At 36.9% G+C, this 12,932-nt stretch overlaps 1 protein-coding gene across 1 annotated transcript; it reads left to right on the top strand.

Annotated features, from left to right (window-relative positions):
* The first annotated feature begins 1,166 nt into the window (after positions 1–1,166).
* Positions 1,167–12,529, top strand: LOC105617639 (CCR4-NOT transcription complex subunit 1). The gene is made up of 19 exons (XM_012199195.1): positions 1,167–1,268; positions 2,052–2,264; positions 2,340–2,774; positions 2,837–3,133; positions 3,372–4,315; positions 4,415–4,568; positions 4,730–5,719; positions 5,803–6,135; positions 6,211–6,324; positions 6,409–6,657; positions 6,786–7,079; positions 7,187–7,429; positions 7,883–8,299; positions 8,416–8,679; positions 8,771–8,991; positions 9,064–9,270; positions 10,131–10,260; positions 10,439–11,967; positions 12,454–12,529. The coding sequence occupies exons 1-19, from the start codon at positions 1,167–1,169 to the stop codon at positions 12,527–12,529; spliced, it is 7,212 nt and encodes a 2,403-aa protein (XP_012054585.1).
* The last annotated feature ends 403 nt before the right edge of the window (positions 12,530–12,932 follow it).

The following is a 12,932-nucleotide window of genomic DNA, read 5'->3' as shown; positions in this document are numbered from 1 at the left end:
TTAAATTACGTCTCATAACTAGTGTGTCATATTATATAATATATATATATATATATATATATATATATGTATATTTATATTTACACATATCGCCAAAATTAAGTTAATTCAGTAGAAAGTTACTAGTTAGTACCTATAAATCAAGTATACGATGTAAACTTGACTAAAATTTTGAATTCTCCAGTGATCTCTTTCTCTCCATGGTGTACTCTATGGTCTATCGTTTACACGAGTTGATGCAAGTCGATGCAAATTGACGCGAAATAGTGAGGGATCATTATTTGTGTGAAAGTGGGATTGTATTACGTCTAAATAAGAATAGAAATATATCTCGCGGAGGAAATATATATCGCATCAGGAAAGATAATGTGCAATACGCATGCGACTTTTTTTCGTCAGTAAACCGTTGTACAATTGGGTGCCATATTGCGTTTCAACATTTGGGTTTTGGTTTTGGACGAATCTCGATAAGACAGAAAAAAGGAAAAAAAGAGAGAGAGGGAGAGAGCTAGAGCAGCAGCTTGTATCATTACTTTGATCTCCTTGAACAAAGGCGCATCTCGCACGGGGGACTTTGTACAGTTTTTATCGTAATATTTTTACATCATCATGAGCGAATCTGACCACGAAAAGACGGGACATCAGCGGTAACGATACTGAATGATACTCAGTGTAGTGTGAACAATAGTGACTCGCTTTCGTGTCGCTTTGTGTATACGACGTGTGGATCGCCAACGAAGATTGCGGATCTCGCAATTTGTTAGCAGTAGCGACAGTCAGCTGGAGAGAAGGGAGAACTGATTTGTGCTAGTGGCTGGTTTGTCTTCGTGAGCTCTGTCCGTGTTGCGCTCGCCATGACGTTGCTGTAAAATCCGTATCTTAATAATATCAATCCCGATGTTGGCCATAGAATTGTGCCAATGTAACTTTCGTGCTTTTAACGTGGTGGAGAGAACCCAGGGAAGCGGCGGTGACGGCGGCAGCGGCAGCAGCAGCGGCGGCAGCAGCAGTAGAAGCAGCGGCGGCGGTGGTAGTAGTGTCGGCTGCGGCGGCAGCGGCGACAGCGACAACGGCGACGTCGGCGGCGACGGCGGCGGCGGCAACTCGTGGATACCGAAGAAAGCTTCAAACGCGTTTGAAGCTTTCGAGGTCGTATTCATGGAACTATGAACCTGGACTCGTTGTCTTTTACTTTGTCACAAATCAGTTATTTGGTTGCGAATTTGAGTAAAAAAAATTTCGAGGACATCTGTCAAGAGATATCGGATGTGAGTAACAAATTGATCCTGGAAAAGAAGTTAGAAAGCTTTTTCACCTTTGACTTCCCCTTTATGCTATGTCTTTCAAAAAATTCTCCACAAATTCTCCTCTCTCCTCCATCCTTCTTCTACTTCTATCATTGGTCATAATTCTCACAAAGCGATATGTTTGGTGTATCTTTGGCTTCCTTCAGTCAGTAAGCCTGTTCTTTTTAGCTCAACTTTTGCATCAGTTCATTTTTCTTCCTTTTCTCTCCAGAATGAAAGAAGAGGATGAAAGATAAACTAATATAAAAGTTCAACTAAAAAGAATAGGCCTAATAAATAGCTTGATGAATATGGTTATATATGCTTAACGTAGAAGTTATATAGGCAAGCATGTGAAATTATATGTTATTGGTGTCATTTTTTTTGAATGCTTGGCTGACCAATATCTGTCTAGTTATCTTCTTATCATATCCTTGGACATAATCTTTTTTTTGTGTGTGCTTGTGTGTGCGTGTATACCTTCTTTATTTATACCATTTATTAAGATTTCTTCCAAACTTTTAATCAGTTTATTATTAAAATACAAGTTAAATTTTAGTTCAGTAGGTATCAAATAAATAAATTACAAATGTATATTGATGTATTATGAATATGTTTCACTTAACGCTTGTAACGTTTATTTCATTCTTATTCAACAAATGTTAAAACAAGAACAAATGCTTGTGAGCCAAATGGAACACATCCTTTGTGTGGCAAAGTCATCAAAGGTCAAACAGCTATCAACTAATTCTCATATTTCTGCAGTTGGTGCAGTGTGGTGGTCTAGAGGCAGATCGACATTTGTTCCGCTGTCTGATATCGTGCGTTGACTTTTCCAAGGGTGAGCTGTCAGATTCGAGTGCGAAAGATTATTTCCAAACAAAGTTGCTAAAACAGGAGTGCAATAGCTTGTTGAGCAAACCTTCATTTATATCTACTTTGTGCTTTGCTATAGATAATCCTTTACATCATCAAAAGGTACATTATGAAACATTATTATTATTGCCGTAAATAAATTATATACTTACATAAGATGATCTATATATTTTTCAGTCATTGAATTTCTCTCCAAAGTTTTTTACTAATTTGAAGAAAACACTTGGCTTGACTTTGGTACAAGAGGTCACGTTTGCGATTGCGTTGCAGCATTCAGAAAACGCTGAAATTCGTGCTTTAGCCTTAGAGCATACTCAAAAGCAGCTGCCTGAATTGATAAAGAATTATATAAATTCTGAGACTAGTAACAAGCACCAGGAAGGTGGTTTGCACGACTCTTTACCTCAAGTCCTTCATTTAATACTCAGCCAAGCTTTCCATACTGCCAATCCATACAATTTACCTGTGGAAACAAAAGAAAAATTTCTTAAACATTTGCGACGTGACTTTCCTCGTGAACTAGTACCAGTGGTACTAGCACCATTCTTGTATCCAGCAGACGAGGAAACTCTGCAATTCAAAATTGAATTAAACATGGCCGTCACTCAAATGGTAAAACATTTATTTTGTTGAGGATTGACAGATTGCAATACATTTATATTTTTCCATTTTAGGATAGCAACACTCTTGTAGAGTTGATTATGGAATTAGGATACAGCTTTACTAGTAATATAGAAGAATGTCGATCGGCGTTAACAGGTTTGGGTGCCAGAGAGATATCCCCAGCATGTGTTGCTCGTGTATTGTCACAAATGGCACGTAGCTGTAGCAACCTGGATGATGCTGGAGGCCTACAAACATTTTGGGGCAATTCAACTACCTCGCAAGACTCCAATAAGGAGAAATCATCGGACAGTACCATTCCCACAACATGGAATGTTGAAGTATTCGTCCTAACATTGAAAGAGATAGTAAGTTTATGTCACGTCTAGGATATGTATAAGATTTATCTTTCTTAATGCTATACTTTAATTTTAATTCTGTATTTTTATGTTCTAAACTAGGGCTGTTCTTTTTAGCTCAACTTTTTCATCTTCCTCTTCTTTCCTCCTGGAGAGAAAAGGAAGAAAAATGAACTGCTACATGCTTATTGATAATTTCAATTATACATGATGCAGTTTTCATTAATATTATCTTTTTACATTCCAGCAATCTACATTGTCTTGGAACGAGGTCATCGTGAAATTGGATCATGCAGAATTTCTTATTAAGGACAGGCAAGGTTTAAACTTATTGATTACGGGTCTCAAGTTGGGCTTGCAACATCAGGGATATCCACCTGATATGTTTCCTGTTGAGCTTTTGTATCGGCATTGGGAAAATATAGAAGGACAATTTTCTTTAATTCAGCAAATCCTTAAGTGCCCAGACATATTTTGTTTCGCTGATTATCCGTATCATTCGGTAACAGTCGATGTATTGAAAGCAGCTCCTGAAGGCGATAGTAAAGAAGGACAAACTTGGCGATCATTGAACATAGTCGAGTTACTTTTACATATGGCTGAAAGAGGCTTGTACAATCCTGTACAAGAAATCTTCAAATGGCCACTCCAACATTGCCCGGATGTGCTCATCTTAGCATTACTACAGATAAATCCACCTTTCACATTACTGAGGCAGGAAATGTTTACCACGCTATTGCCAATCTTTCTTGGCAATCATCCAAATTCTGCTGTGATACTGCATCATGCATGGCATGCTAATAATCCCAAAATAAAAACTCTTATAATGCATGCTATGGCAGATTGGTATACGCGTGGTGATCACGATCAAACGAGATTATCGCGCATCTTGGATGTTGCGCAGGATTTAAAAGCACTATCTGCTTTACTTAATTCACAATCTTTTCCATTTGTCATTGATCTTGCTTGTTTGGCATCTCGACGAGAGTATCTGAAACTTGAAAAATGGTTAACAGACAAGATTAGGGATCATGGAGAAGTTTTTGTTGCTGCATGTGTCAAATTTCTACAACGACGGTGTCCTCAAGTCATGGGCCCTGGTATCAAAGAAGATCCTACAGTCCCCAAGGCAAGCCAATTGCCACAGGAAACACTTACTACAATTTTGGCTTGCTTGCAAGTTTGCGCTGGGTATATTTTCTTTGGAATTATATATAATAATTCATTATTTATATAAATATTTAATTATATAATGGTAATTACATCTGGATTTTTGTTTTTATATTGTAGAAGTGTCTCCCAAGAACTTTCGGAATTAATAATGACGATGGTGCAAAATTGTAGTCTAATGCTGAGTAAGAGTACCATGAACAGACCACCACCACCGGGAGTTCTGAGGCATCGAGCATTAGAACCATTTAATCCGGCAACTTTGGGAAGCCAAGTATTTTGATTTTTTTTTGTATATTCTTTCGTTAATATATATTAAACTATTTCTTGTTTTTTCCCTTTCTTTTCTTGCTAAATTAAATAAATTTTTTGCCTAAATTAAAAATTCTATTTAAGATCATATATATATGTGACTATTTATATTATTTTTCACAGCTATTTTCCTCAAAGCAAGTGGATCCTCTTGGAAATCTTGGTTCAAGTCTCGCTTCCATGGGTCTAGGCACGGGCCTTGGACCGCCAAGTAGCTCGGCATTCAATTTGCCTGGCGCGTTAGGTCCTCTGGTTTCGGCGCCCGGATCTCCTTCACGACTCATGGGACCTTCTCCCAGTCCATTTCCTATGTTGCCGCTATCTTCGCAATTACACTCAGGTCCGGTTGGTACTCAGGGACCATCTGTGCTTCCTGGTGGTACAATAGGTGGATTGGGACGTCTCGGACCGCCAGCCGGTATTGAGAAAGCGAGAATGCCGGAAACTTCCAATTTGTTTCCAGATATGGGACAAAATGTATCCAAAGAGGTCGAAGACGAAGCTAATAGTTATTTTCAACGTATTTACAATCATCCTCCACATCCGACTCTATCGATCGACGAAGTGCTTGATATGTTGAAAAAATTTCAAGACTCTGGTATTAGACGGGAGAGAGAAGTGTTTAACTGTATGCTGCGAAATTTATTCGAAGAATACAGATTTTTTCCACAGTACCCGGAAAAGGAATTGCAAATAACAGCGCAATTGTTCGGTGGAATTATCGAAAGAGGTCTTGTCAACAGTTATATGACACTTGGATTAGCTCTACGATTCGTTCTTGATGCGCTTAAAAAACCTGAAGGTAGCAAGATGTATTATTTTGGCATAACGGCTTTGGATCGATTTAAGAGTCGTTTGAAGGAATATCAAACATACTGCGAACATGTCCGAACGATTTCGCATTTCACTGAATTTCCGCCTCACTTAGTGGAATATATCGAATATGGGTTACAAGGACAAGAACCACCATCAAGGCCACAAGGTCCAAAAACTTTAGCGGCAATGTTGGCTCCAGTAACAACCCCATACAAAACTATGACTACAACTACCATTACAACTAGCACTACACAAGCAAAACCATCTACGACTCCGACTACGTCTCTTTCGGCTAGAGTAAGTTCAATAATAAAAATTGTCGAGATCTTTTTTAGAATTCCATTTCATATGTATGTAACACAATATATTTATTTCCGCAGCCCTCTATGCCTTCGGTCGCCAATGCAACTAATATCGATACGTTACTTGTGGCAACAGATAAGGAAGAAAAAATTACAACACCACCGGAAGCTTTACAAGATAAAACTGCTTTCATCTTCAATAATCTCAGTCAATTGAACCTACAACAGAAATGTGACGAGATCCGTGAGATTGTCACGGAAGAATACTGGCCGTGGATGGCACAGTATTTAGTGATGAAACGTGCCAGTATAGAATTAAACTTTCATGCTCTATACTCCAATTTTTTGGATTGTATAAAATTACCTGAAGTGAATAAAATGGTAACAAGAGAAACATTCCGAAATATCAAGGTGAATGAAAAATGAATGCTTTATCAGATAATACTCTTATAGATTTTATATTATATCAATTTTATTTTATCTTAGGTTCTCTTACGAAGCGATAAGGGAATAGCAAATTTTTCTGACCGGTCTCTATTGAAAAATTTAGGACACTGGCTCGGAATGTTGACGCTTGGCAGAAACAAACCTATTTTACAGGTACATCATAATGGCAAATATTTATAGCACACTACTATTATGGATAATGTATAATTTTTATCATACATTTTAATTATTTTACAGATAGACATAGATTTAAAAAGCTTACTCGTTGAAGCATATCACAAAGGGCAGCAAGAGCTTCTTTATGTAGTTCCCTTTGTTGCAAAAGTACTTGAAAGTTGTGCAAAAAGTCGTGTATTTCGGCCACCCAATCCATGGACTATGGCAATCATGAATGTTTTAGCCGAATTACATCAAGAGCCTGATTTAAAATTGAACTTAAAATTTGAAATAGAGGTACTTTGCAAGAATCTCAGCATTGATGTTGGGGTAAGCGTATGTTTGTACTTTATTCTATTTTAATATGCAACATAATTTAACTCTTATGCTCTTTCCTTACCTGAGATATTGTAACATAATTTGTTATTTATTAAAATTAAATTCTGGCTTTTTTATAGGAACTAAAACCGATCATTTACTTGAAAGATCCCGAAAAATTACGAAATCTGGATTATCAGTTGTCACATCCAAACAAGAAATCAGAGCCGACTAGTAATCAACAGCAATCTCAGGGGCCTATGGAAGAGTTGGTTGGATCGACGACGAGCGGTACTATCAATCCTCAAACTGCGCCACCTGCGGATACAACACCTTCATTGCCAGCTGGTCAACCCGAGCCACGATTTAATTACATGGATATATCTGTAACGGGCATTGCTAATATATCTCAACACATTACCATTAATAATCAAGTAAGTGGAAAAATTTATTTTTCTTATTTTTATCAAAGAGATATTTAGAAGAATGAAACATATTAGATAATTAGGCATATATTTCATGGATGTAAAATGGTTTTCAGATACCTCTATTCCAAACACATCCTCATTTGAAACAATTTATTCGCCCTGCTGTTGAAAGAGCAATTCAGGAATGGATCCATCCCGTCGTGGATAGGTCCATTAAAATTGCTCTTACAACCAGCGAGCAAATTGTGAGAAAAGATTTTGCATTGGATCCAGAAGAATTGCGAATACGTACAGCAGCGCGTCACATGGCGCGCAATCTAACCGCTGGCATGGCTATGATTACATGTCGTGATCAGGTAAGCCTATAGATATTTTCTATTTAGCGACACATATCGACACAAACGTCGTTCTATCTTACGTTGTATATGAATTGTAAAGACAGAACGGCAGTTATGCCATTAAATAGAAAACATGAGAGATATTGTTACAAAATCATAAAAATAGAGAAGTAGAAAAAAAAGAAGTTACAAAAATTTCGGACGTAAAAACAAATTACTTTATTCAAACTATTATATGTAATAAATATATTCTCTCTCTATGTTTGAAAATCATAACTTAAAATACTTTTGAAGAATAAATATTTAAATATGTTTTAAACATCTATTTAGGCATTTTAACAGCAAAAAATTCTGTCTCAAAAAAAGTTTTTTATATTGCCATTAAGAACAAAGATAATTGCACATTAACGTTTAAATCAAAAAGTTACAATATTCAGTCGATTATTAATTTTCTTATCTATTTGCGTATAGATCCTGGCATCGATTAGTACGAATCTGAAACAAGCGTTCCTCACAGCGTTGATTGGTACGACTCCACAGCAGAAAGAACTTGTCGAACTTGCAGCAAATCAAGTCGCTACTGAAAACATGGAACTTGCATGTGCATTTGTACAAAAGACAGCTATTGAGAAAGCAGTACCCGAAATGGACAAACGACTATTAAACGAAGTTGAGTTGCGAAAACTCGCTCGACAAGAAGGGAGAAGATACTGTGATCCTATTGCTAAGTATCAAGCCGAGAGAATGCCAGAGCAGATAAGGCTGAAAGTCGGTGGCATAACGCCTCAACAAATGGCTGTATATGAAGAATTTGCTCGAAATATTCCAGGATTTCTTCCGCTTTCCGAACGAGATACGCAAACACTTTTTATACCGAAACCTATTTCTGTAAGGATTTGTTTTATAATATACCTGAATTGTATTATAGCCTACCTGAATTTTGCAATAAGATTCGTGATATAATGTCATTTAACTTTTTTATTTCTTCTCATTATGTTTTAAAGGAGGCTCCTCTCACTGCATTCACGCCCAACTCTGCGATGGCAGTCGCTACAGCACAAGTAACAGCCTATGCAACTGTAGCAGTTAGCAACGACGAAGTAGGTGCAATGCTGGAAAAACTTGCGACGGAAGTTGAAGTCTTGGCGACTGCGATGGCACCTGCGGTACCTCCACAGCAGCATGCTATTCTTCACAGTCTTCTAGAATCGATCATACTTACGAGAAGATCAAGAGATATCAATGCAGCTATGGCGTTATTAAAGAAAGTGAGTGAAAACGCGAGTAAATGTGATATTCACAGTCAAATAAACCATAAGGTTATATCATAAAACAGAACTGACCAATAATTTATTACAGGCTGTTGAAGGTTTATTAGATGGACCCATCTTTAATAGTGGCGTCATCGACTCTGATAATCTAATACAACGTTACAGAGAATTACACTTACGGATCTTGAAGTGTCTTCAAGATCCACGCGCGTACGGTATGCAATGGACCAACAAGCACGTGACTCGTTGTCTAATCGAATGCCGGGAAGACTACCGATATAACTTTGAAGCTGTAGATTACCTCATAAGGTATGTATTGATAATCATATTCTTTAGGAGATATCTGGAAGATACTATTAATTATTGGACGATGTTTCATAGATCTCACTTGATTAGTCTTCCGCAATACGACATAGCTGTAGCGCAAGCTGTAGAGGCAGGAAATGCTTTGGCAACAGTATTCGCTATGCAATTGGTTCAACTTTATTTGATTGATGAGAGGCAGGCAACTCATGTTACCGAAACTGACTTATTTCATACACTTGAGATATTGGCTCGAATGTCACATCACCGAACACCACCGGAAGGGTATTATTATTATTATTGTTGTTATTATTATTATAAATATTAAATATTAACTTCCGAAAATGTTTAACAAATGCATTCAGATTCAGATCACTTTGAATTTTTCTTTACGTTTTCCTTATACAATATCACGGTTTTTTCTTTCTTTGTTCTTTTTTAGAAATTTTTTTTTTAAAAGAATTTATCACATATTTGTCACAGACTCGTATAGATTTATACGAGTTATAGTTATATTTTATTTTCATTTTTTTATTAGAACGTTACGAAGTGCATGCCATCTGTTATTTATTCTCTAACACTATGTACATATAATATGAAAAATAAAGTAAAATACAAAATTTAAATTAAAATTCCTAACTATCATGAATCTTCATATTGATGTCAAAAGAGAAAATACATCATGAAAATTCTTGCAAAATATATTAGAATAAACATTTTTCGATAAAATAATATTTGTATTTGATAGAGTATAAAATGTATTTGATAGAGTATATATGTGTAAAATGTGCCGAAAACTCAAAATTCTCCTTTTTATTTTTGGGTAAAATAAAATATTTATCTCAATTCGACAGCTGTCATATAGTTTGTTTCGTTTTCTGATATATATTAGGCATATTTCAGTTTTAAATATATGGTTATTTATTGATTATCGAAGTTCTTGGTATATTTCTCGACAATTGTCAAAATACATAATTTTCATGCTAACAATTACCCTCACAATACAAAATAAAAGCAATGCAATTAGTGAATCTCTTAATGCTTTTTTGAGAATGGATGATATGACATATTTATTCAATTAAGTTGTAATCATACTGTACTTGTATTTATTCAACCATGTATAAATATTTCACATCACATTTCAGAATCTCACTCTATAGATTGACAAGTCTAGTAGAGTCATTACGTGCCAATCACGATACGAATGCCGTATTGGTAGACAGAGCTCCAGCAGGACCTACGGCACATATTCATTCTGGAATCCTGCAGGTGAGAGTAAGTAGATTGTCCAGATTATTCTAGCGATATTTCGTACTATGTTGATGATGATCGATTATATATCGATATCATAATTTTATTTAAAAATTTGCGTGTAATAGTATAGACGAAATATGTCTCTCGGTATTATCGCAAGTTGTAAATAATTAACATGTAGTGTATTCACATTTTATAGGCTCGGGATTTTGACGATCCACCCGGACTGATGGATAAGACAGAATATCTATTACGTGAATGGGTGCAAATGCATCATAATCCGCAGTACGCGCGAGATCCCACAAAAGCATTTAGCATATTTGTTCATCAAATGAACATTCATGGCATCCTGAAGACTGACGATCTTATCACGAGATTCTTCAAGTTAAGCACACAAATGTGCGTCGATCTTTGCTACCGAACTCTATCAGAAACTGGCTTAGCTCCCTCGATAATACGTGCGAAGTGCTTCCATTCATTGGATGCATTCGTACGTCTCGTAGCACTTCTGGTGAAGCACTCGGGCGATGCTACCAATACCCACACCAAAATTAATCTTTTGAATAAGGTGCTGGGTATCGTCGCCGGTGTGCTGTTACAAGACCACGAAATACGTGGTGCCGATTTCCAACAATTGCCGTATCATAGAATCTTTATCATGCTGTTCTTGGAATTATGCGCGCCCGAGCCGGTACTGGAGGCCGTGAATTTCCAAGTTCTAACTGCCTTCTGTCACACTCTACACATTTTGCGACCAGCAAAAGCATCAGGCTTTTGTTACGCCTGGCTAGAATTGGTTTCGCATCGAGTCTTCATCGGTCGCATGTTGGCTATTACGCCCGGGCAAAAATGTTGGGGGATGTACGCGCAACTTCTTATCGATCTATTCAAGTACCTCGCACCTTATCTTCGAAATGCGGAGCTAGCGAAGCCTGTGACGAGTCTGTACAAAGGGACTTTACGTGTGTTGCTCGTACTGCTTCATGACTTTCCGGAGTTCCTTTGCGATTATCATTATGGATTTTGCGATGTGATACCACCGAATTGCATACAAATGAGAAATCTAATCTTGAGTGCGTTTCCGAGAAATATGCGTCTACCCGATCCGTTCACGCCGAATCTGAAGGTTGATATGCTGCAGGAAATAGCGCAGCCTCCGCGTGTTCTCACTAATTTTGCGTCAACAATACAGCCGTTGACTTTCAAGAAAGAACTCGATTCTTATCTGAAGGCTCGTGCACCGGTTACCTTTCTATCTGAACTTCGTAGCAATTTACAAGTATCGCAAGAGGCCGGCGTGCGTTATAATATTCAGCTGATGAATGCTCTAGTGCTCTACGTAGGCACACAAGCTATACTATTTATTCGCAGCAAAGGTCACGCTCCTAACATGTCTACTATCGCACATTCCGCACACATGGATATCTTCCAGAATTTGGCCGTAGATCTGGATACCGAAGGCCGATATTTGTTCCTAAACGCCATAGCGAATCAGTTACGATATCCTAATAGTCACACGCATTACTTCAGTTGTACAATTCTCTACTTATTCGCGGAAGCGAATACGGAAGCGATACAGGAACAAATCACGAGGGTTCTTCTGGAAAGACTGATTGTAAACAGACCACATCCATGGGGACTTCTCATCACTTTTATCGAACTGATCAAGAATCCGACGTATAAATTTTGGTCACACGAGTTTGTACATTGCGCGCCGGAGATTGAGAAGTAAGTTTTATTTTCTAATTTTTGAGGAATTAAATGCCGAGATAATTTCTGTTTTATATCGATTCTCTCTATCTATCTATCTATCTATCTAAAAAACTATATTTTTAAATTGTTGAAATTATCCGGCATTGTATAACATCGTTATCGGTAACATATCGATATAATATAATCTATAGATCATATCGGTATCACGTTTCGACATTATTTACAATACAGTATGTGAAATTAAAACTTATTAAGACTTTAATTTTGACAGATTTCAATTTTTTTTGTCATATATGATAAAAAGTGAACAAATTTATAGCTGTTAAATGTGTTTGAATCTTAACGATTTTTATTGATAAAATATTAATAAAAGAAATAAAATTCAGAATTAGTTTTTTAGTATTTAGTATTTAGTTGAATGTAGGGCATAAACTTGATTTTAGCGTGCAATCAATTCATTCTTTTTTAAATAAATAAATTAAATATTTTTTATTGTTTCAGATTGTTCGAATCTGTAGCTAGGTCATGTATGGTACAGAAGCAGGTACCCACAACGGAAACGGAGATTCCAGAGTGATAGAGCGTTTTAATTCTTGCTGTGTGTATAGTAAAATGAAAGTTAATGACTGAATATTGCTTGTAAAAAGTTGTAGGGATAAATGTACTATCGCGTTTAAATTTTTGAGATGGGTAGATGCTAAGTAATCCTAAATAAGTGTGTATCGATTTATATAATGTATAAGTGAGATAATTATTGCGTTAATATTTTAATAAGAAGGAACGTCGATTAAGGGGAGCAAAACCTCATACACCTCATTGAACGGTCTTTCGGACAACGTATTTCACATTTTGTGTGTGTGTGTGTGTGTGTGTGTGTGTGTGCGCGCGCGCGCGCGCGCGCGCGTGTATATATGGTATATGTATATGTGTATGTATGCGTATATATACACACACACACACACACACACACACACACACAC

This window comes from Atta cephalotes (assembly GCF_000143395.1).
Source record: "Atta cephalotes unplaced genomic scaffold scaffold00013, whole genome shotgun sequence".
Taxonomy (NCBI): Eukaryota; Metazoa; Arthropoda; class Insecta; order Hymenoptera; family Formicidae; genus Atta; species Atta cephalotes.
The sequence above is the reverse complement of the archived record's forward strand: the minus strand, read 5'-3'. Positions and strand labels throughout refer to the sequence as shown.